General features: G+C 51.2%; 1 protein-coding gene across 17 annotated transcripts in view; it reads right to left on the bottom strand.

Annotated features, from left to right (window-relative positions):
* IQCE (IQ motif containing E) overlaps positions 1-24,664 on the bottom strand; it is a 42,501-nt gene that overhangs the window by 16,441 nt on the left and 1,396 nt on the right. For 5 of the 17 annotated variants that reach the window (XM_084764236.1, XM_084764225.1, XM_084764235.1 and 2 more), the window contains exons 2-14: positions 23,048-23,095; positions 20,189-20,234; positions 16,042-16,170; positions 15,382-15,516; positions 14,092-14,162; positions 12,626-12,757; positions 12,479-12,529; positions 10,422-10,492; positions 8,277-8,349; positions 7,996-8,045; positions 4,811-4,974; positions 3,756-3,811; positions 1,816-2,027 (exon numbers count right to left, since the gene is read on the bottom strand). In XM_084764236.1, coding sequence (XP_084620362.1) covers positions 1,816-2,027; positions 3,756-3,811; positions 4,811-4,974; positions 7,996-8,045; positions 8,277-8,349; positions 10,422-10,492; positions 12,479-12,529; positions 12,626-12,757; positions 14,092-14,162; positions 15,382-15,516; positions 16,042-16,170; positions 20,189-20,234; positions 23,048-23,095 — 1,238 coding nt within the window. Of the gene's footprint in view, positions 1-1,815; positions 2,028-3,755; positions 3,812-4,810; positions 4,975-7,995; positions 8,046-8,276; positions 8,350-10,421; positions 10,493-12,478; positions 12,530-12,625; positions 12,758-14,091; positions 14,163-15,059; positions 15,191-15,381; positions 15,517-16,041; positions 16,171-19,241; positions 19,327-20,188; positions 20,235-23,047; positions 23,096-24,664 lie in introns of those variants that run through there. The other 12 variants (XM_084764234.1, XM_084764232.1, XM_084764238.1 and 9 more) reach the window with 10 other exon arrangements.

Raw genomic sequence — 24,664 nt, 5'->3', positions numbered from 1 at the left:
AAGCGAGTCCAGGACAGCCAAGGCTACACAGAGAAACTCTGTCTCAAAAAACAAAAACAAACAAACAAACAAACAAACAAAAACAAACCACATACACACACAAAACCCCAAACCCAAAACATTAAAAACACTTAAAAAAGCTAGGCATGGTGGTGCACGCCTTTAATCCCTGCACTCATGAAATGCCATTTTTCACTAGGAAGCCACCATCAATTTTATTCATGTATATGAAAGTAGGCCAGGAAGCAGCTAGGGACCCTGGTCCATACATGGTCACAGTGTGCAGGTCTGGCAGCTCTGAACTTTTATTTTGCTTTCTCCCAATCCCATGGTTCTAGGGCTTGAATTTAAGATGGCTCACATGCCCAGCAACTACCGGACCACTGAATTACAGCCCACATGCCGGGCGACTACTGGACCACTGGATTACAGCCCACATGCCGGGCGACTACTGGACCACTGGATTACAGCCCACATGCCCGGCGACTACTGGACCACTGAATTACAGCCCACATGCCGGGCGACTACTGGACCACTGGATTACAGCCCACATGCCGGGCGACTACTGGACCACTGAATTACAGCCCACATGCCCGGCGACTACTGGACCACTGGATTACAGCCCACATGCCGGGCGACTACTGGACCACTGGATTACAGCCCACATGCCGGGCGACTACTGGACCACTGGATTACAGCCCACATGCCCGGCGACTACTGGACCACTGGATTACAGCCCACATGCGGGCGACTACTGGACCACTGGATTACAGCCCACATGCCGGGCGACTACTGGGCCACTGGATTACAGCCCACATGCCGGGCGACTACTGGACCACTGGATTACAGCCCACATGCCGGGCGACTACTGGACCACTGGATTACAGCCCACATGCCGGGCGACTACTGGACCACTGGATTACAGCCCACATGCCGGGCGACTACTGGACCACTGGATTACAGCCCACATGCCGGGCGACTACTGGGCCACTGGATTACAGCCCACATGCCAGGTGATTACTGGACCACTGGATTACATCCTCAGATCTTGGGGTTTTGAGTTTCACTATGTAGCCTGTCTTACCTCAAACTAGATATTCTCCTGCCTCAGCTTCTCATGTGCTGGGATTCCAGCTGTATGCCACAGCTGGGAAGGATCTGCTTCTCTGCCTTGCCTTGCAGTGGCCGGGGCCTTCATTCCTAAGCTCTCCAGCTAAGCAGGGCATCCAACACTACAACCCTAACTAGCTCGGGGCGGGCAGAGCCCGAAGTCCTGCATCTCCCAACCAGCTCTCAAGTGGACAGAACCAGAGGTGGGCAGGGCCCCAAATGCTAACCTCTCAACCAGCCTCAGGTCAGGCAGGGCAGGGCAGAGTGTGAGGGAGAAGGGTGGGTTTGGGGGAGGGGGGGAGGCCTGCATTCCCAAGCAGCATCCAGGTGAGTGGGGCGTGCATGGGGGGCCCTGGGAGTTCCCAGGCAGGGGCCATAGGCTTTGCTTCCCACAGCAGCTTCCATGTGGGTGGGGCCTGCGGCCCATCATTTCCAACAAGTTTCCGGGTAGTCAGGGCTGGTGGCCTCGGTCATGGCTTTATCACAGCAATTTAAAAGTAAACTAAGTCACAGAGGCTGGCCTTGAACTTGTCATCTATCTTGCCTACACCCCTTTAAGTGCTGAGATGGCAGGCAAGTGCTGCCCTACCTGTCACACAGGTGTTTAGTGGCACGGGATGTGGGGTACACAGGTGTTTAGTGGCACGGGATGTGGGGTACACAGGCTGAGCACTTTCTACAAGTCACAGGTCCGCAGACACTTACTCCTTCTCCAGCAGCTGTGACTGCAGTGCGCTCCGCTCCGCTTTCAGGCTCATCACGGTTCGGAGATGCTCTTGGTCCTCCGGCGGATCCCCTTTGGGCTGGTCCCCTTTTGGCTGCTTTTGCACTGAGCTGCTGGACGAGGAGCCGGGCAGGGGACTTGACTTGACCAGCTCTGAAGTAGACGGCTTTGGGCTTTCTGAGGAATTCACTTTCTGTGGGCAACAAAGGCATTTTTTTTTTTAAACATTACCCCTGTTTGAGACCCAGGGGCAGCCTGGGTGTATGGGAAAAGCTTCACAGTGGATGCAGAGTCAGCAGGACCACTACACTGGAAAAGTACCCTTCCCAGCAGCCAAAACCCAAAGTGGGAGAGTGCTGGCCAGGCCCAGAGGTGGGACATGGCGACACTATCAGGAAGGTGGTAGGAAGGTGAGGAGGACTATTTCCAACCCTTGTGTTTGACCTTCAACTGACTGAAAACAACTCCTGTCTCCCTAGGCCTTTCCTATTGGGCCTCCATATGTATCTGGGTTTCCTGTATTTCCCAGCATGCTTTCCTTATAAAGAATTTCCCCAACACAGAAACTTCTTTTGCTTTCTCTCTGTTACTGTATTTTGGTTTTTGTTTTTGTTTTGGTTTTTTTGTTGTTGTTGTTTGTTTGTTTCTTTTTGAGACAAGGTCTTTCTGTGTAGACTTGGCTGTCCTAGATTCACTTTGTAGATAAGGCTGGCCTCTAACTCACAGAGATCTGCCTGCCTCTGCCTCCTAAATGCTGGGATTGCAGGTGTGTGCCACCGTGCGCGGCGTGACTGTATTTAAGATATTCTTTCTCCCTTAGGCTCTGCACACCCAGGGGACTCTGGTTTACAACTTATTTTCTTTCAATACTGGGGATGCAACCCATGCTGGGCAAGCCCTGTACCAAGTCACACACCTGCTCCTCCAACAGCAGGCACTTTAGTGCTGAGCCACACCCCCAGGCCCTAACTGGAGCAATCTAGGTTTAGCCACACCCCCAGGCCCTCACTGGAGCAATCTAGGCACACCCCCAGGCCCTCACTGGAGCAATCTAGGTTTAGCCACACCCCCAGGCCCTCACTGGAGCAATCTAGGCTTAGCCACACCCCCAGGCCCTCACTGGAGCAATCTAGGCTTAGCCACACCCCCAGGCCCTCACTGGAGCAATCTAGGCTTAGCCACACCCCCAGGCCCTCACTGGAGCAATCTAGGCTTAGCCACACCCCCAGGCCCTCACTGGAGCAATCTAGGTTTGGCCACACCCCCAGGCCCTCACTGGAGCAATCTAGGCCCTCGAGGAAGCATTCCAGGCACATACTCTGCCACTGAGCCACAACCCAGTCTCTCTCTTACTGTGGTCTCTTAGCAGGTGCTCTATTACTGAGCCAGGTCCCTTCTCCTTACCTAGACTCCAGGTGGGCGCTATGTCACTAAGTTACATCCCTGGCATACTATCTTAAGACCCTTACAGGACAGACAGGTTCCCTAGAATCAGCTGCCTCCGTGGGGCTGGTGCGGGGTGGGGGATGAGGAACTGCTAGCTAGCCTCCAGGGTCTGCTGGTCAGCAGTGTAGATGAAGAGACTGCTAAGAATCTGAGTATTATATAAAAGTTTAGAAGACGTGTGCATGCACCAGGCTAGACCGCATGTGTTTCATGGTCATACATGTCCACTTGTGGTTACAAAAAGCCTAGCTATGGGTTCTTGGGCTTGGCCCTCTATAAATTGAGGCCTGTAGACGATACAATTTCATGTCTTGCCCAGACATGCAAGGTGCATGGTCTTCCCTGGTGGGGAGCACCCTGTGTAGAGTGACTTAGCTCACTCTGCAACGATGTATCCCCCACTAAACCAGACAGTACCAGTTCGTTGGCCTGGGTGGACCCTGAGTAAGGGGACATTAGAGCTACCTGCACTTACCTTTTCTAGCTCTGCAATGCGTCTCAGCAGCCGGGGCTTGCTCCAGTCTACGTAACCTACGGAGAGCAATGGGGTTTACAAGACAGTGCCCACAGGCCCTGTAGCAGGACCACTTGTCTCGGGCATGGATTCATAGCCTCCCCAGGCTGACAGGCAAGCCACAGACCCCAGTGGGGCAGGTGCTTGTCACCTGAGGGTTCCTTAGCTCACGTAGGCCAGGCTGGCTTTGAACTTACTATATAACTGAGCAGGACCTTGAACTTCTAATCCTTCTGCCTCCATCTCCTGTGTGCCGAGATACAAGCACTATCACGCCTGGTTTACGCAGTGACGGGGAATCAAACTCAGGGCTCCACACATGCTGGGCAAGCACTCTCCCAGCTGAGCTACACCCCCAGCCTAACTGATTTCTGGTTTGCTAGACTCCAAACTCTACCCTCCCTCTTTAGACCTGAGACTGGAGGCTTTGAAACTGCCTCACTGGCCGCTGCTGAGCATGCGCTACTAGCTGGCCCTCACTGGCCAATCTTCTGAATGCCCGTAGGCTGAAGACTCCGCTGCCCTTCTCCAGTGCCCACCTTGCAGGGCACCTTCACTTGCCTCTGTCTCTCTGCCCAGGACCAGCATATCCACCTCTCCAGCATGGCTGGTACCTGCCTCAGACCTCAACCATTCCTCCTCCTCCCCAAAATGTCAACTCTGTCCCCTCCATAGCACACATAAAAAGCCCTGGTCTTAGGGTCTGGGGTGCATCAGGAGTAGAGTACCCCCCAATCCACAGTAGGGTTCCATCCCCAGTCCTGCTGCACAAAGCAAGCGCCCCAGAACTTACAGCTCTCCTAGGCGTGCTTCCAGGCCACTTGGACTCTCCCTGGACCACTGTTCAGTTCGACTGACAATCCCTTTTGCACAGGTAAGGGCATATGTCTGCTATGAGGCCTGTGACCTAGGTCTCCATTTTTGAATGGGGTCCCCTTCCTATCTTGTACCACAGAACAAGCCATGACTTGGCTCCTCCTTGTGCCTCCCTGTGTGAGTGGCCTGTGGGAAGATACCCTTCATTTTGGAGACTGTGGGAGAATTGCTCAGCATGCGATCCAGGTCCTCCTTGAGGCTCTGGTTCTCCTCTGTCAGCTCCTGCACACTCCGGGTCAAGTTCAGCAGGGCACTGCTCATCTTCTTCTGCCTCTTTACACCCATCTTCTTCTCCATTATGGGCCTGGGGGTAAGCGAGAGACAGGTGAGGGTCACTGGGGTAAGCGAGAGACAGGTGAGGGTCACTGGGGTAAGCGAGAGACAGGTGAGGGTCACTGGGGTAAGCGAGAGACAGGTGAGGGTCACTGGGGTAAGCGAGAGACAGGTGAGGGTCACTGGGTAAGGGAGAGACAGGTGAGGGTCACTGGGGTAAGCGAGAGACAGGTGAGGGTCACTGGGGTAAGCGAGAGACAGGTGAGGGTCACTGGGGTAAGCGAGAGACAGGTGAGGGTCACTGGGTAAGTGAGAGACAGGTGAGGGTCACTGGGGTAAGCGAGAGACAGGTGAGGGTCACTGACGTAAGCGAGAGACAGGTGAGGGTCACTGGGGTAAGTGAGAGACAGGTGAGGGTCACTGGGGTAAGCGAGAGACAGGTGAGGGTCACTGGGGTAAGCGAGAGACAGGTGAGGGTCACTGGGGTAAGCGAGAGACAGGTGAGGGTCACTGGGGTAAGCGAGAGACAGGTGAGGGTCACTGGGGTAAGTGAGAGACAGGTGAGGGTCACTGGGGTGAGAGACAGTCTGAGGGTCATGGGTAAGCGAGAGACAGGCTGAGGGTCACAGGGGCAAGCGAGAGACAGGCTGAGGGTCACACTTCTAAACTGACTCAGCAACATCTCAAACAGGAAGACAGCTTCTTACCAGGTTCTGAGGTCAGACTGGCCCATGCACATGAATCCTATCAGACAGGAAACTAACTGTACCCCCACATCAGTGACGTGCTAGCTCCAACAACAGGATCAATTCCACTCTTTTCATGTAATTTTTGTTTTTTCAAGACAGGGGTCCTTTGTGTATGAGTCCTGGCTATCCTGGACTCACTTCTGTAGTGTGCTGAGACTTCTGTAGTGTGCTGAGGCGCGCACCACCGTGCCTGGCTCACTTTATTTTCTTTTTGGCACAGGGTTTTACACATCTGAGGTTAGCCTTGAACTACAGAGGACAGAATAACCTTGAATTTCTGACCTTTCTCCTCTACCTCCGTGAGGGCAGGGACTACAGGTGTGTACCACCATGACCAGTTTATGCAGTGTTGGGACAGAACCCAGCGTTGCCTGAATGTCAGGCAAGCACTTTACCAACTGTCCTCAGTGCTCCCCACTTTTGAGACTGGGTCCCCATATATACCCCAGGCTCTCCTGGAACCCCATTTCCTGCATACTGCATTGAGACAGGTGTGCCCACATCTATTTTATTATTTTTTTGCATTTTGTGCTGGTGTATAAAGTGGCCCTGGAATGAGTTTGGGACATAACTGTTGTTAAAATTCTTACCCAGTACACGGGTAAATAAATAAGACACTAAAATAAAAGTGGTTGTACAGCATGGTGCCAAGTGCCCCCTAGTGGGCCCAAGGCTGCAGTGCAGCTCTGTTGGCCTCTGGTTCAAAGTCTTTTAAAGAGGAATACACTCAAAACCAGTCTCCATCTCATCTTTGTTGGCCATGTGACCAGTTACCCTAAGGACCCAAGCCTGAATCCACTGGCCCAGGAGCAGTGGTTCAGTATTTACTAATTCTGAGCCCCTAGGATGTCACAGGATATTTACTTTCTGTAAAGAACAGAAACGATTCCACTTGTCTGGTGTTTGTGTACATGGGTGTGTACGGTGTATGTGCATGTGTGCACGGGGTATGGCACTAAAGGAAGGTGGCCTGTTCTGCCACTCTCCACCCTCCTCCCTGGAGATAGGGTCCATCACAGAACCTAGAGCTAAGCTGGCAGCCAGCAAGTCTCATGGATCTCTCTACGGTGTCATCCTCTGGCCCCCTGGACTTACCCATCACCCACCCCCACAGTGCTGGGATTACAGGTCCGTGTGCGGCTGTGTCTCGACTTGCTTTTGCACGTCAGACTAATGTTTTACCATGGAGCCACCTCTTCAGCTCTATCTGGCTTTTTAAGAGAATGCTTTCCAACTGCTGTTTGGAGTGACTGTGGGCAAAGGAGAAAAAGCACAGCCATACCTGGTGCTGGCAATGTCACAGAGGCTTATGTATGGGCAGCTCTGTCATATGTGTGTGTGTGTGTGTATACATACACACATATATATACATATATACATATATATATAATATGTTTTGTTTTGCTCTTTTGGTTTTTCGAGACAAGGCTTCTCTGTGTAGCCTTGGCTGTCCTGGCCTCGCTTTGTAGACCTGGCTGGCCTGTCACAGTGATCTGCCTGCCTCTGCCTCCCAAGCGCTAGGATTAAAGGCATGCGCCACCACGCTTTGGTATTGTATTGTTTGGAAAAGATAAGATGCAACCTACACAGTTAAGAGACTTTAATTTGAAAAAACTTAAGCAAGCATTAAAAAGAGAGAGAGAGAGAGAGAGAGAGAGAGAGAAAGAGAGAGAGAGAGAGCTTCTTTCAAACAAGTAAAGTGGAGCTGCTCTGAAAATTGGCATTCTCCAGTTCTAAACTGGAAGCAGCTATGGGCCCCCCTCCTATCTCTCTCTCTCTCTCTCGGAGCACAGACGCGTGTGGCTGTCAGCAGGCAGAATGAATGATGCTGTAACAAAGCCAATAGCTATGCATCGATGTGGCCGTCAGGAGCATGTGGGAAGGGCTTGGTGGAAAGCTCAATGGGAAAGCTCTCATTATACAACCATGAGGGCTGCAGCACCTGAGCTCACAAGTCAGGCCCTGGCAGTGCAGGCCTGTAATCCCAGCACTGAGGAGACACAGACAGGAGGGTACCAGGGGCTCCAGGCTCAGTGAGAGACTGCTTCAGAAAATAGGGTGGAGAGACATCAATAGAGGAAGACCCCTGAGGTTGACTGGTGGTCTCCACACGTACACACATGTTCATATACATATGAATAGGTACATGAATGTAACCATGCCCCCCCATCCCCCCCACAGTAAGCATTGCACAGCTGCCAAGAAAAGGCAGAGCGAGGCAGCGGCAGGTAAAGACCACTCAGCCTTCAGAGCAGCCTTGACAGCACAAGGAAGCGTGACACAGGCCCCACGTGACATCGTACTTCTTTCCCATGGCTTCAGAACTTGCCAAGAGGGTCTGCAGACGATGGATCTGTGAGGGTCCAAAGAGAAGGCGTCAGAAACACAGGAGAAGGGACGGACTGCTTTCCCGGCATCTACAGTCAGCTTCCCAATTCTGGCTTTGTGCAGGGATCCAACACTACACCACGGCTGGGCCAGGCGACCTCCGCACGCCCTCTGAACCTGAATGCAGGCCCAGTTGCGGGTTTCAGAACAGCAGCATGAGGCTCCTCCCCACCGGCATTTCAGGGGGCACACACACCTCTTCATAGTATGTCTCCACGGCAATGCGCATCTCCTCCAGGTTGGTGGTCTTCATGTCTGTCTGCAGTTTGCTGGAAACCCAAGTTCAGAGTGAGCATGGTGGTGGGACCAGCCCCCGGGGGACAGGCAGAGGAGGGACTCCCAGAAGGAAGAGAGGGAGCAGCAATAGGAGAGAGATGTCTAGCATTGGTTTCGACCACATTGAGTCCAGACTTCTGCAACGATCACACCAGACAGTGTCCTGGGTGGCACCAGCCATCCTCCCCTTAGTTGAGCCCACAGACCACTGATTTACGGCTTTTCTCTAAACAAGGCTGCCCTGAAGTACTGGGCCAGGCCAGAGGACTCTGGGCTACCCTCCCTCTGAGCACAACAGCCAGCTTTATAGCCAAGAACTGGAGCGGCAGGTGTGCTGACACGCTCACGTCATCCCAGCACTCAGAAGGCCGGTGCATAAGGACTGTTAATTCAAGCTCAGCCTGGGCTACATAGCGTGACACTGTCTTAACACAAGATGGGAAGAAAAATAGAAGCAAACCCTTTGCTCCTCCGCCACCATCAGCGCTGTCACCTTGCCCTTAACGTGTCACAAGCTTCAGAAAGAAGGCACAGGAGGAAGCAGAGCACAGGGCACACAAGAGGAGATTGGCATGCACCCAGGCTGTGCTACCTAATTTCATCAAGAAACAAGTGAGGGGCAGAAATGCCATAGGAGTCGGGATGTGGGCACAGACAGGTTGCCTCAGTTTTCCTGAAATCGACTTAACAGCATCTAAGATTACCCCTTATCCTAGAGAGACCAGAAAGGAGGAGCAAGGACCGTGTGTGTGTGTGTGTGTGTGTGTGTGTGTGTGTGTGTGTGTGTGTGTGTAAACAGCAAGGGCCATGTGTATATGTGTGTGTGCCACAAGCAGTGAGGGCCGTGTAAGTATGTGAGTACTCATGCATGTGTGTGCATGTGCACACTGCCTACTGAGAGGCCTTGGAATCCAGGCCCAGAAGGTTCACACCGGAGATTAGAGGTGACCTGCAAACTGATAGGGATGGGGGTGGGAGTGAAAAATCATGAGAAATGCTGTTTCCTAACAAAGTTTGGAGGGAATTAGAATTAAACAGAAAGCTGAGCCGAAACATGCAGTCCTGCCATACAGGATCCTCAGGATCTGAGACAGGAGGTCTGAAAGTTCAAGGCCCGACTGCCTGGTCAATTCAAGGACACCTTGTCTCAAAATTAAAAGTGAAAACAGGACTGAGATGTGGCTCAGTAGTAGAGCACCTGCCTAGAATCCCCCAGTGAGGGGCTGGGTTGTGGCTCAGTGGTAGAGCACCTGCCTAGAATCCCCCAGTGAGGGGCTAGGGTTGTGGTTCAGTGGTAGAGCACCTGCCTAGAATCCCCCAGTGAGGGGCTGGGGTATGGCTCAGTGGTACAGCACCTGTCTAGAATCCCCCCGGTGAGGGGCTGGGGTGTGGCTCAGTGGGAGAGCCCCTGCCTAGAATCCCCCAGTGAGGGGCTGGGGTGTGGCTCAGTGGGAGAGCACCTGCCTAGAATCCCCCAGTGAGGGGCTGGGGTGTGGCTCAGTGGGAGAGTACCTGCCTAGAATCCCCCAGTGAGGGGCTGGGGTGTGGCTCAGTGGGAGAGCACCTGCCTAGAATTCCCCAGTGAGGGGCTGTGGTGTGGCTCAGTGGTAGAGCACCTGCCTAGAATCCCCCAGTAAGGGGCTGGGGTGTGGCTCAGTGGTAGAGCACCTGCCTAGAATCCCCCAGTGAGGGGTTGGGGTGTGGCTCAGTGGTAGAGCCCCTGCCTAGAATCCCACAGTGAGGGGTTAGGGTGTGGCTCAGTGGTAGAGCCCCTGCCTAGAATCCCCCAGTGAGGGGTTGGGGTGTGGCTCAGTGGTAGAGCCCCTGCCTAGTGGTAGAGTGCTTGCCACTGCCCCCCTAAACTCCCCACCCCGCATCTTCTATGGCATACAGGGGAAGTAGAAGCTAACATTTCTCATAGTTTTAAGTCGAACAGAAATGTAGCAAGAAGGCAAAGCAAACCAAACATGGAAAAAGTGAACGGAGAAGGTCATTCTTCGCTGGCCCAGCGCAGGCCCCAACAGACACCGGGGACCTCCCACCACCAGCCCCTCTCAGGTCGTACTTGATAGTGTTGTCCTTGTCTCTGCATTGCTGCTCCAGCCTGAAGATCCTTTGTTTGAGCCCGGTGATGACCTGCCAGGAGAGGGCCATCACCTCAGCACAGTTGCCAGCTTGCCTGTCCCCAGGACAGGCGGGCATCCTCTCCTAGGCCACCCTACAGACACTGAGCTTTTTTTCTCTACCAGGATTCTTACACAAGCATCCTCTCCTTTCTTCCTTAGTGCATCCCCGGTGATGACTAAGTGCCCCGAACTTGCTCCCTCACTGAGTAGTACTGAGTTAAGGGGGCCAGCGAGATGCAGGGCCAGAGGGCAGAGCTCCTTGGAACCCACACGGAGGAAGGACAGAATGGACTCCCACAAACTGTCCTCTGACACTGCATGTGCGCCCTAGTATGTGAGTACCCCCTCCAAGTAACTAGATAAATATAAAGATACTTCTCAATGAACACAAATAGTTTTGAGGCTGCTATGACTCATACTGCATGGCTTTGCAAACTGCTGACCTGGGCAGCTCTCTAATCGTCCCTTTCGTCCCTGGGCAGGTGGTCAGGAGAGGGGGACAATCAAGAGAAGTACACAGCAGGCCTGCCAGAGTCAACACGCTGCTCTGAGTACTCGTGTTTTTAGCTAGGCCTTGCCAAATCTGGTTTGCACCAGACTTGCTAATCTTGTTGCTTTATGGGGTAAGGCTTTACTCAGAGGAACTTAAAATAATTTCTTTTCCTCCCAGTATGCAGTGCTGGTGAGAAGAGAAGCCAAGTCTACTACAACCACCCTCCTTCCCTTCCCTGGGCCTGGAAGCAGCAGGGAGGGGGCAGACTGAGGTAAACCTCACTCCACTGCTTGTAAAGCTGGGGGTGCTGGGGAGACAGCTCAGTAGCTCGAGTGCTCTTTGTACAAGCGTAAGAACCTGAATTTGGGTCCCCTGCACCCGCATAAGGAGCCAGCCATGTCACTGTATGCCTCAGCACTGGGGAGGTGGAGGCAGAGCAGCCATAGCAGGCGGGCACACTCGCACTACGGAGAGGTCCCTCTTGTAAAACATGAGATGAAGTCACACACATGTGCATGACTTTGGGATTTGTTGTTTTCTAAAGGACACTTTATCTGGACATGGTGGCACACGCCTTTAATCTCAGCACTCCGGAGGCAGAGGCAGGCGGATCTCTGTGAGTTCGAGGCCAGCCTGGTCTACAAAGTGATTCCAGGACAGCCAAGGCTACACAGAGAAAAACAAGACAAAACACATGGCATTTTCCTGAGCCAGCAGAACCATGTGCCTGCGTCCCAGTACTTGGGAGGCTGAGGCTGGGGATTGCCTGGGACCAAGCAAGACCCTGTCTAAGGAAACAGTATTTTCTTGTGCCTTGACCCCAGTCCTCGCTGGTCTAGGGCATCTGTAGTGAGCCAGGCCATACTTGGCACAGTCCTCCCCTTTTGTGGCATTCTTTCAGTTCTCCTTTTGGTCCTGAGCTTTACTGTACATTTCTTTAGGCCACCAAGCCCATTAACCTTTTCTATCTTATTCCTTGCACTTCCTTGACTCATGGGGTGACAGTGACACGTCCCATACGCCTACCCCACCCCCGTTTTAAAGCAGAAACTGGTTTGGATGTAGTCCCCCAACTGTACACCGAGACTCTGGTTTTTCTGTGTTATTGTTTTGTTTGTTTGTTTTTATATCCCAAGACAGGGTCTCATGTAGTCTAGGCTAGCCTCTAACTCTATGTAGCAGAGGCTGGTCTTGAACTCTCAAGTGACAACTTCTACATTTTTTTTTTTAATTATTAAACTTGTGCTCCTGCCCTGGCCCTGCTCTGGAGCTTGAAGTGAAGGGTTCCCGCACACTCTCCCCGCTCGGCCTCACTGTGACTGCCTGACCTTTGGTCTACCTTTGGTTTAGCCTCTGCTAAACCTGCTGGCCCCTGACATACCACTGTGTGATCCCTATGGCTCTACAAGCAACAGTTCTAGAAAGTTCTACGCCCATGCCCCTTCCCACACCGCTCTATGATCTCAGTGGGAGGCTCTCCTTGGAGCAGGAGGCTCCACTCACCCAGCCAGTATCAGGTCTCTTCTCTGCCAGCGTTCGCACAAAGTCTGGGCCCTGTGGGAAGCAGATGGAGACACTAAGCTCTCCCTCCCTCCTGCTTTGCAGGGAGTCGCTGCTTGGCAGGAGGACCTCTGTGGGTGCGGGACTTACTCGACCTCGATCCAAAAGCTGCTCTATCTGCCGGTCCTTCCTGCTGTTCTCCTCTTCCAAGCGCCTAAGCTTTGTCCGCATCAGATCCACGTCGCTTTTCTGCATGTGTAAGGACTGGAGAAGAAAAGGAGGCTGGCAAGATGGCTCAGCATGTAAGGGAGCTTGCCACCAAGCGTGATGATCTGAATTCAATCCCCACCCCCGACCCACCCCCACCTACACGTGGTGGAAGGGGAGAACCACTGTTCTCTGACCTTTATGCACTCACAAAATAAATGTGTATGAACAAAACAAAACAACAACAAAAACAAAACAAAGCAAAACAACAACAAAAACAAGACAAAACGCAACCCAACCCAAGCAACCAACTAACCAACTGAAAACAAAGAACACTCATACAAGGTCTGCATGTACAGTGCCTCCCCGAATTGAGGAGGCACTCCCTTCTCCACTCACTTTTCTTGTCTTTAGAGTTTTACTCTGTAACCCAGGTTAGCCTAGATTTTGTAACAATTCCCCTGCCTCACTTCTCAACTGGTGGGATTACAGTCACACTTGATTTTAAAAGTTTCTTTGTTTTGTTTTGTTCTTGTTTTTGTTTTTAAAGCCCTGGGTGTCATGGGGACATTAAGGCCCTCATGGGGGATTCTAGGCAGGGGCTCTACCACTGAGCTACACCCCAACCCCTCACTGGGGGATTCTAGGCAGGCTCTCTACCACTGAGCCACACTCCAGCCCCTCACTGGGGAATTCTAGGCAGGGGCTCTACCACTGAGCCACACCCCAGGTCCTCATGGGGGACTGATTCTATATAGCACTCTGCTGTTCTATTACAGAACACTGGGCCACACACATTCTAGGAAGTACTCTCCTACTGTGTCTCTAACTCCCTTCAGGCAGATCTCCAAAAACTTACAATGCTGAGTGTGCATAGTCAGGTTCGTTTTCTTAGAGGCTTATTTCTAGTTCAGAAATATGGCTCCCAGGCACCACTGGTACCAGCGCTTCAGGTCCCTCCCTGAGGGCTCTCTGCATCCAGGCAGAGTGGGAACCCCTGTGCACTGCTTCCAAGGGCAGCTTAGCACACCTGGTCTGTCCACGGACGGGCTGCAGTCCTCTATGGCGCCCTTCTGATGCTGCACAAGCTGGCTAGTTTGCATTTTGGAGACAGGATCCCATGGAGCCCTGGGTATCCATGAGTGCCCTGGCCTTGAACTCTTTCCTCTCCTGCCTCTACCGCCCCGGTGCTGGGAGGACAGGCAGGCATCGCCATGCCCGGCAAGCCCATTGCCTCTTCTGCAGTGGTGGACAGTTCATATGGCCGGGTGCCAGGGCATGGACTCCACGTGACTGACGATGCCCAGCATGACACTGACATGTAGTCAAGTTAGAGAAGGACAATGCCACGCTGCTGACCAGAGAGAGAGAAAGCACTGGCAATCAGAAAGGAGCAGAACGGACCCTACCTTCTTCAGTCCGATGATCTCATCATACATGTCCTCTTTCTCTCTGTAGATGGAAGTCCCAGAGATGTGACCTGGAGGAAGGCACACACCTCTTAGGACATGGTGGGACAGTAGAAAGGACCCCTGATTATACCTGAGGGGAACCCTGAAAGTTAATAAAGCTGTGCTAACTTGCTTGTTTGTTTTCTAAGATGAGTGCCACTCTATAACCTGACTGCCTGGAGCTCAAGATGCTTCTGAGCGCTGGGGAGACGAGACTGCGCCCTCCAGCTTGGTTTACTGAGGGTAAGCGCGCGCGCGCGTGTGTGTGTGTGTGTGTGTGTGTGTGTGTGTGTGTTTGTAGACATGCATGGTGTGAGCCTGCTTTCACGTAGAGGCCGGAAGAGGACATTGGGAGTCTTTCTCTATCGCTCTCTTGGCCTTATTCCTTTGAGACAGGATCTCTCACTGAACCTAAAGCTAGGGTGGGAACGAGCACGCCATCATGATCTTCCAGTCTGCCTACCACAGTGCAGGGGTCACACCTGGCTCTTACCGCCCGAGCCATCTCTCCACTTATAGAGGGGTTTTTTGCTTGTTTGGTTTGATCTGGTTTTGATTTTGATTTTTCAAGGCAGGGTTTTCTCTGTGTAGCCCTGGTTGTCCTGGATTTGCTTTGTAGACCAGGCTATCCTCGAACTCACAGAGATGTGCCTGCCTTTGCCTCCTGAGTGCTGAGATTACAGGCATGACTGGCTACTTAAGGAGGTTTTAAAGACATTTAACAGGTTATAAATCCAAAATATCCAAATAAACCTAAACCGGAATCCTAAGCAGTAAATTTGGTTCTGTCACTATGCCACCTTGCTAAGCCTCAGAGAGGCCAACAGGCCCCATGGACAGAGACTAGGAAGGAAGAAATAAGGAACAAACAAGGAACGAGCAAGGGGGCTTGGCAGGTAAAAGCTCCTGTCAGGAGGCCTGATGACCTGACTTCAATCCCAAGGACCCAAACCGTGGTATGAGAGAAGCGACTTCACCGGTTGTCCTCTGTCCTCCACCTGTGGGCCACCGCATGTGTGCAGCCCACCCATAATGAAAGAATTTAAATGTAACTCTAAGGAGGGTGACACAATGGCTTGGCTTTGAGACGCTCTTTGTGAGTCATTCTCCCTCAGGGCATTCTAGAATGTCCTACTGATAAGAGCTCGTGCATAAAGCCAAACTAAAACACACACACACATCTCACCCCTCAATTGCTAGAGGCTTTCCTTTCTGCTCTCCTGGTTTTGTCCCGGGGAGCATGCTCACCATGGCTGCCAGCACGCCTGAGGTCTGCCCTCTTCACTCTTATGGCTTCTGTCAGGTAGTCAGGAGTGCAGCTGAGGGGGTGGGTCCACGCGTGCTCCGAGGTGAGTGTGGAGCTCAGGGGTTGGGTCACACTTCCTGGTTTGAATGTGCATGGGTTTAATAGGACAGGTACAAGTACACAATCTTGGAAGCTCTGTTTCTCATCAAGCTGCCGGGGTTTAAGGATGCCAGCAGATAGGTGTACGCATGTGTGCGTGTGCGTGTGCGTGTGCACCGCTAAATGCCTAACAAGAAGCTTGCAGAGATCGCCCCAGGGAGCCCTGATCTGTCACTTGTGCCATTCCCCTGGTGTAAGCATTCCTGTCAGGTTTCCGGTGTGACTAATACCGACTCACAGGAACATTAACGGATGTCTCCTGCAAGCTGGTAGGAACTGGCTCCATCACACCTGTGCTGCAGGGCAGTGCTGAGGTAACCTCAATCAGAAGGCACTAGAGTGTCTTCAGGTGGCACTGGGAAAGCCAAGACCACCAGTGACATGTTGGATGTCTTTGAGACGATCGAAGGCAACTAGCTGCGTCACACACTCGATCTCAAACCATTTGCAATATCCCAAACTCTGTCTCAAGCCAGAGCACCGTCCACAAGAGAGCCACGTACCCTGTTTTGAGGCGCCTAGCCACAGCTTCTGTGGGGTCAAAGACATTCGGCTACTCAGAGGCATGCTCCCCACTGTCTTCAGAGATCGCCAGGATGCCCCTTTTCTGGGCTTGGAGTAGTACGGTGACTCTAGGAAGGCAACATGAGGGTTAGAGCTGTGCAATCGATGTGCCTCAACACCTTCACTTCACAAAGGTAAAAAAGAGTCAAATGCAATGTTCAAAGGGTGTGCTGACCCAAGGACAAACATGCCCTGACTTTGAAATGGGATCTTACTATATTGCCAGGCCAGGCTAGAAACCTGGGGGTTCAAGCGACCCTCTTTTTTTGTTTTTTAAGATTTTGTTTTGTTATTTTAAAGTGTGTGTATGTGTGTGTGTGTGTGTGTGTGTGTGTGTGTGTGTGTGTGTGTTGAGCACAGGTGATGACAGTGGCAGAAGCATCAGATCCTCTGCAGTTGGGAGTTACAAATGGTAGTAAGTGGATGCTGAAAACGAAATCCAGGTTCTCTGGAAGAGCAGAAAATGTATTTTACCATGGAGTCATTGATCTAGGCCCTCAAGAGATAGTCTTGTCTAAGCAAGACTATTTTATTTCATTTTAACTTGGGGATGGAACCCAGGGGCTTATACATGTTAGGTAATGAACCACACCACAGCCCATCACTGGAGGATTCTAGGCAGGGGCTCTCCCACAGAGCCACACCCCAGCCCCTCACTGGGGGATTCTAGGCAGGGGTTCTACCACTGAGCCACACCCAGCCCCTCACTGGGGAATTCTAGGTAGGTGCTCTACCACTGAGCCACACCCCAGCCCTTCACTGGGGAATTCTAGGCAGGTGCTCTACCACTGAGCCACACCTCAACCCCTCACTGGGGGATTCTAGGCAGGTGCTCTCCCACTGAGCCACATCCCAGCCCCTCACTGGGGAATTCTAGGTAGGTGCTCTACCACTGAGCCATACCCCAGCCCTTCACTGGGGAATTCTAGGCAGGTGCTCTACCACTGAGCCACACCCCAGCCCCTCACTGGGGGATTCTAGGCAAGGGCTCTACCACTGAGCCACACCCCAGCCCCTCACTGGAGGATTCTAGGCAGGGGCTCTACCACTGAGCCACACCCCAACCCCTCACTGGGGGATTCTAGGCAGGGGCTCTACCACTGAGCCACACCCCAGCCCCTCACTGGGGGATTCTAGGCAGGTGCTCTACCACTGAGCCACACCCCAGCCCCTCACTGGGGGATTCTAGGCAGGGGCTCTACCACTGAGCCACACCCCAGCCCCTCACTGGAGGATTCTAGGCAGGGGCTCTACCACTGAGCCACACCCCAGCCCCTCACTGGGGGATTCTAGGCAGGTGCTCTAATTGAGCAATATCCGCAGTCTGGCCTATTGTATTTAGCCAAAACTATAGATGCAAGTCATCATACCTTGTTTTACATTATATGTACATATGTACACATAATATACATAGACACAAAAAATTAATCTGTTCACAAATATACATTTATACACACAACATACACATACAATCTCACTCCTCTTAATTTTTTAAAAGAGATGTATTTATTTATTATGTATACAGCACTCTGCCTGCATGTATGCCTGTAGGCTAGAAGAGGGCACCAGATCTCATTATAGATGGTTATAAGCCGCCATGTAGTTGCAGTGAATTGAACTCAGGACCTCTGGAAGAACAGCCAGTGCTCTTAACCTCTGAGCCATGCCTCTAGCTCTCTTCTTTTAATTCTTACCATAAAGAACGTGCAGGGGCTGGAGAGGTGGCGCAGTAGTTATGCATGCCTGCAGCGCAGTCATGAGGACCAGAGTTCAGATCTCAGCACCCATGTAACAAACTAAACAGCAAGCAACAACTCCAGCTCGGAGCCAATGCCCTCTTTGGGCTTTCTTGCGTGTGCACAGGCGTGTGTAGGAGTTATTCTCTGACCCCCACATGTATGCCATGGCACATGGGTTGCTCACACACATACACACAAATGGTTAAGTGTAAAGCACTGCTGTTTTGTTAGAAGGGGAATTTGAAAATGTGAAAATTTCTACTGAAGATATAATTCTGACATGCTATGACACGTACTGCCCAGTTCAACTTCAATACATGGACATTTTTGCATAGCCAGGACCATAGCAGACATATGGTTTTACTCCTTAAGCACTGACTTCCTCATGTTGCCACAGGATGGTCAAAGAAAGAATATTATTTTATTTTATTATTAGGTTTTCTTTTGGCTTTTTTGAGACAGAGTTTCCTAACCACCCTGGCTGTCCTGAACTCACTTTGTAGAACAAGTTGGCTTTGAACTCCAGAGATCCATCTGCCTCTGTCTCCCAAGTGCTGCTATTAAAGGTGTGTGCCACTGCACCACGCAAATAAAAATATTTTAATATTATATTTTTGGTCATAAGTCTAGCTTTTAATGGCTGAGATAAGTCTCCAGCTCATTATTTTAATCTTTATAGAGAAGAAACAAGAAAAAAATTTCCCAGGACATTTGTCATAATGAGAGAAATGTTCCAAAATTATTTTTCAAATTTTTATATAATTCACTATTTTATTTTATGTGCACTGGTGTTCTGTCTGCATGTGTGAAGGTGACAGATCCCTTGGCACTGGAGTTACAGACAGTTGCGAGCTGCCATGTGGGTGCTGGGAACTGAACCCGGGTCCCCCGAAAGAGCAGCCAGTGAGTGCTCTTAATGACTGAACCACTTCTCCATCCCCTAAAATTATTTTTTTTGAGAATCTCACATCTTTAATTATGTAAGAAAACACGAATTCATAAAAAAAAATAAAGGTGTTCATGTAACATTTTTATATGTTTAAAGGAGCAATGAGCTGGGCCTGTGCCTGTTAGCCCAGCGCTCAGAAGGCTGAGGCAGGAAGATTGGGAGTTCTGTCAGCCTCAGCTACAAGTGATTTTGAGGCCAGCCTGAGCTATGAGACTGTCTCAACAAAAACAGAGAAAACACACACACACACACACACACACACACACACACACACACACACACACACACACACACACGGGAACAGGTCAAGTCCCTATAGGTATGGGCAACAAATGTAGGGCTTCACGTATGTTCAGAGACTCCTGCACAGACTGACACAGGAGCCACTGGGCCTAGAGCGCTGTGACACTGACAGACAACACTAGGAGGCCCTACTGGTACTGGGACCAACCTTATTCAAGCATTGTTGTCCTGATAAATCAATGCTGCCTCCTTGAGCCACTGCTAGGGGCAGGGACAAAGCTGTGCTTGTCCTTCTGGGGATGAGGAAGAGAAAGGCTTCCTTAGCAGAACAAACCCAGAAATCTACAGGGATAAAAGACACCTATCTGTCCCTCCCACCTGGAGCATACACATCCCTTCCCACCATGGGTGGGTGCCGCTGGGAGAGCAATCCTAGGTCAGAAGCATCCTTCTCCAGGGCTGGGGAGATGGCTCAGTCAGTAAAGTAGTGCTTGCCTCACAAGCACAAGGTTCTGAGCTGGATCCCTGGAGCCCACACGGAAGCTAGGCGTGGTAATACACCCCTGCAATCCAGTGCTGGGGACTCACTGGACAGCTAGCCTAACCTAACTGGTGAGCTCCAGACATCATCGTTATTGTTAGGGTTTTTTGTTTTGTTTTGTTTTGTTTTGTTTTTTTGTTTTTTGTTTTTTTTTTTGAGGCAGGGTATCTCTGTGTAGCCTTGGCTGTCCTAGACTCACTTTGTAGTCTAGGCTGTCCTCGAACTCACAGTGATCGCCTGCCTCTGCCTTCCTGAGTGCTGGGAATACAGGCGTGTGCCACCATGCCCAGCAAGCTCTGGACTTGTGTCAGAAAATAAGATGGACTCTACGCAAGGAACAACGATGACATGGCGTAGGGCCTTCGGCGTGCACATGTGAATACGGGTGCAAACGGGAAGCTCAGTGGGCCGGACACCTGCATGGTGTTCTGGGGCAGCTCAGCAGCCTGGGACAGGGGTCCCAAACCAAGGGCAGCCAATCCTGACACTACTCAGTCCCCTCCCCCAACCGCAGCAGAAAAGCAACATCCTTCACTCTCGCTGGGACACATCCCTGTCACACTGCACAGTCACGTTAAGATGAGGGGACAGAGGGTCTGTCTGGTCATACTTACTTGGAGAAGTGGAGGGAGGTTTGTAGGAACCTTTTCTTTTTGTTTTCTGAAAGAGAGAAGCAGCAATGTGAAGTGTGCTGGGATTCCCGAGAGATGTCAGTGACCTTGTTGGAAAAGCTCATCATAGTCAAGAGGGCAGAGAGAGACGACAGGCCCTGATGGAGACCCTGGCCGGGGCCGACCTCTTGGAGGTCTGAGGTCCTCCAGAGTGTGGGTCTTATATATGGGAAATCCAGGACTGGCTCAGGAGGCAGAACCCCAGCCCTTAGGAGGCAGAGGCAGGCAGATCTCTGAGTTCAAGGCCACTCTGGTCTACAGAATGAGTTTCAGAACAGCCAGGGCTACATAAGGAAACCTTGTCTTTAAACAAACAAACATAGGGCTAAAGAGATGGCTCAGCAGTTAAGAGCACTGGCTGCTCTTCCAGAGGACCCAGGTTCAAGTCTCAACACCCACATGCCACTCACAACTGTCTATAACTCCTCTTCTTGACGATTGGACATCCTCACACATACATGCAGGCATGGCATCAATGTACATAAAACACAAATAAAATTAATTTTTTTTCCAGAGCTGAGGACCGAACCCAGGGCCTTGTGCTTACTAAGCAAGTGCTCTACCACTGAGCTAAATCCCCAACCCCATAAATAAATTAATTAAACCAATTAAAAGAAGAAAAAAGGGCTGGAGAGGTGGCTCAGAGGTTAAAAGCACTGGCTGCTCTTCCAGAGGGCCTGAGTTTGATTCAGGTGTAAATGCAGGTGTAAATGCAGGCAGAATAAAGAAATCATTTTAAAAAAGGAAAAAAAAGCAAGCAAACAAAAATTAAAAAAGGGAGAATGCCTGTCTCCCATATTATTTCCACGCCTGTTCACGCCAGTGAGTTACCTGCGTGCCTACAGCAGATGTGGTAAGTGGAATCCCTTGTAAGTTAGTCCACAGCAGGTCCCCCATTAAGGAAGAGAAGGAGCCTGTGTGGAAGACAGTCTCCATGGCAACCAAATGCCTTTGCAGTTCGGTGAGAACAAAGTTCTGCAGCTTCAGGCTGGGCTGTGGAGAGTGACCTGCCCTTCCAGTGTTGCTGCAGCTTCAGGCTGGGCAGTGGAGAGTGACCTGCCCTTCCAGTGTTGCTGCAGCTTCAGGCTGGGCTGTGGAGAGTGACCTGCCCTTCCAAGCAGTGTTGCTGCAGCTTCAGGCTGGGCAGTGGAGAGTGACCTGCCCTTCCAGTGTTGCTGCAGCTTCAGGCTGGGCTGTGGAGAGTGACCTGCCCTTCTAAGCAGTGTTGCTGCAGCTTCAGGCTGGGCTGTGGAGAGTGACCTGCCCTTTCAAGCAGTGTTGCTGCAGCTTCAGGCTGGGCAGTGGAGAGTGACCTGCCCTTCCAAGCAGTGTTGCTGCAGCTTCAGGCTGGGCTGTGGAGAGTGACCTGCCCTTCTAAGCAGTGTTGCTGCAGCTTCAGGCCGGGTGTGAGGGCTGCAGCATGTGGAGTCCTTGCGACCCCTCTGGTAGAAACACTATTTTCTATGCCTCTGAGAGACTGGACTCTACTGGAACTTGTTGGGTGGCTCCTCCCACAGCCAGTGGCATTAGGATCACCTCTGTGGGATCTTTTTGTTTGTTTTTTCCTTCAAGACAGGGTTTCTCTCTGCACAGAGAGAATAACACAGTGGTCCCTCCTTAGGGACCACGGGCAGGTGAGGCTCCCTAAGTGCAGCTGAGGCTTCTCGTGTTGGGTCCCTTCAGAGCTTGTGTGTAGATGGAATCCAGTCTACACTTAAGCTTAATTCTTTGGCTTATCCGCTAAGAGAGCACTTAGCACACTTCCATTGCTATGCAAAGGACCCAAGAAGCGAAGCTAATCCCCAGGGGGCCTGGGGAGTGGAGTTCTAATGGAGAGTGTCTACCTAGAATCCCCCAGTGAGGGGGACGGGGCATGGCTCATCGGTACACAAGTGCCAGTTTTCCTGACTAGTTGCCAGCACTCTGGGGGTCCAGCGTGAGCTGCTATGTGGGCACAGGGACTTGCATCCGTGTACGCTGCAAGATCAGCGAATGCCATCTCTCTAGATCTTCACAATTAATCTCTAAGACTAGTTTTGTTTTTTGTTTTGTTTTGGTTTTGGTTTTGGTTTTTTTGAGACAGGGTTTTTCTGTCTAACAGCCCTGGCTATCCTGGAATTTGCTCTGTGGACTGGGCTGGCCTCTGCCTCCCCGAGCGAGCGATTAAGACGTGTGCCACCACTGCCCAGCTTCTAAAATGAGTTTTAAAATGATCATCTCAGTTGTTATTTTGTTGTTGCTGCAGCTGTTGTTGTTTGAGACAATGTACAGGCCAGGCTGGCCCTGATCACACATAGTTGCAGAGGACGATCTTTTTGTTTTGTTTTGCTTTGTTTTTTCGAGACAGGGTCTTTCTGTGTAGCCTTGGCTGTCCTGGACTCACTTTGTGGACAAAGCTGGCCTCGAACTCATAGCGATCCGCCTGCCTCTGCCTCCCGAGTGCTGGGATTAAAATGATCCCCCTGCCTCCACTTACAAATGCTAGGATCACAGGTATGTACCATAATGCTGGGTTTATGCAGTGTTAAGAGGTGGAACCCGGGGTCTCACGCCTGCTAGGTGAGCACTCTACCAACTAAGCCACGTTCCCAGTCCTTGAAGTTGATTTCTAATACATAAGTAAATAAATGTTTAAAAATGATAATCTCAGTTACTTAAACTTAACTAACAAGACTGAAACTTCCACACCAAAAGCACCTGTGGACACCTGTGCTCTGGATCTACCCACACCCGGGGATAACTGTTTCACACACACATCCCAGGAACACTGACCTGGGGACTGCAACCCCTATTTGTACTTACCGTCTCAATGTCAGAATCAAAGGTAATTGCAGACAGACTATCATCTCCCTGGAAGAAATGCACACAAAGTCACTGGAAGGCATCTGCTCAGGATCACCAGTCCCGTTTACACACTGCTTGTCCAAGCTGCTGCACCAGAAGCCAGCACATCCCACGGGACAGCACAGGGCGCCCGGGACAGCTCCATCCTGCAGCAGCCAGCGTACTCTGATAGTCAGGAAGGTGGTGTGGGAGCAAGGGGATTGCCTCAGTTGGAAAAATGCTTGCTGATCAAGTGTCAAGTGCTGGGGGGTGGTTAGGGACAGGTAAATCTCTGGGGTCACTAGCCAGCCAGCCTAGTCTATCTAATGCATTCTAGGCCGGTGTGAGACCCTCCCTCAAAAAAAGAGGTGTGTGCGGATGATGCCTGTGACATTCCTCTGCCTCCATTCCTAAGGACATGCAGGAAGAGGGGAGAGTGGTGGTGGTGGGCGCATGAACCAAAGTTTTTGCCTGGCCACGTGACTCCATATGCATCGAGGTGTGGTGGGTCCTCAGGTCCAGTGTGTGCCTCTGACAGAGGTCTCAGCTCGAGAGAAGCGCTGCACTGTTCACTGTTTCAGCATTCTGACTTATCTTCACCCACACAGGATGACTTTCTCTGCTCATCTCCTGGCAGAGCAGAGCAGTTTTGCAAACATACATTTTAAGTTCATTTTTCATTGTTTAACGATATTTGAACTTCGAGGCTAGCCTGATCTACAAAGCAAGTCCTGGATAGCCAAGGCTACACAGAGAGACCCTGTCTTCAAAACCAAAAACCAAAAAAAAAAAAAAAAAAAAAATTGAACTTATTTGTTTCTGCGCGTGCGTACATGGGTGCGTGTGTGTGTGTGTGTGTGTGTGTGTGTGTGTGTGTGTGTGTACATGCATGTAGGTGCCTGTGGATGCCAGAAGAGGGTGCCAGATCCCCTGGAGGCGACAGGCAATTGTGAACTGCCTGACCCGGGTGCTGGGAACTAAACTCTAGTACTCTGTAAGAGTAACAACTGCGCTTAGCCACTAAGTTATCTCTCCAGCCCCCACCCCCCAAATGCTTTATTTTTATTTATGTGTATACACCTCTGGTATGTTCACTTGTGCATGGCTGTTCATGTGTTTGTGTATGCATGCTTGTGGAGGACTGACACACACCCCTTTTCCACTTTGACACACGCTCTCTTGCTGACCCCAGAGCTGCCCAGGGGGAGCCTCTGTGGTCAATACCCACGTGGCTTTTAGGTGGGTTCTGCAGGTCCTAACTCCTAATCCTAGTGTAGGCAAGCGTTTCACCCACTGAGCCTTCTTCCCAGTCCTTGGTTACATTTTGAAAAACATAAACCTCCTGGTAGGGCAGGCCCATAATCCTAGGATCTGGCAAGCTGAGGCAGAAGGATGCTGAGTTTGAGGCCAGCCTGGCCTACATACGAAACCAGACCATTCTTTAAAGCTACAGAAAGTGCTAGCAACAAAGTTCATGGTAAAAAGTTACTAAACAGTAAAAGTAATGATCTGTTTTTAAAACACATGCGGAAAGGATGCATATGAGAAACACAAGATTCATTAACTGGGTTCCTGTAGATGGCCAGGATATAGATA

Source organism: Acomys minous, assembly GCF_964271855.1.
Source record: "Acomys minous genome assembly, chromosome: 16".
Lineage (NCBI taxonomy): Eukaryota > Metazoa > Chordata > Mammalia > Rodentia > Muridae > Acomys > Acomys minous.
Note: the sequence above shows the minus strand (reverse complement) of the source record. Positions and strands in the feature narration are given on the sequence as shown.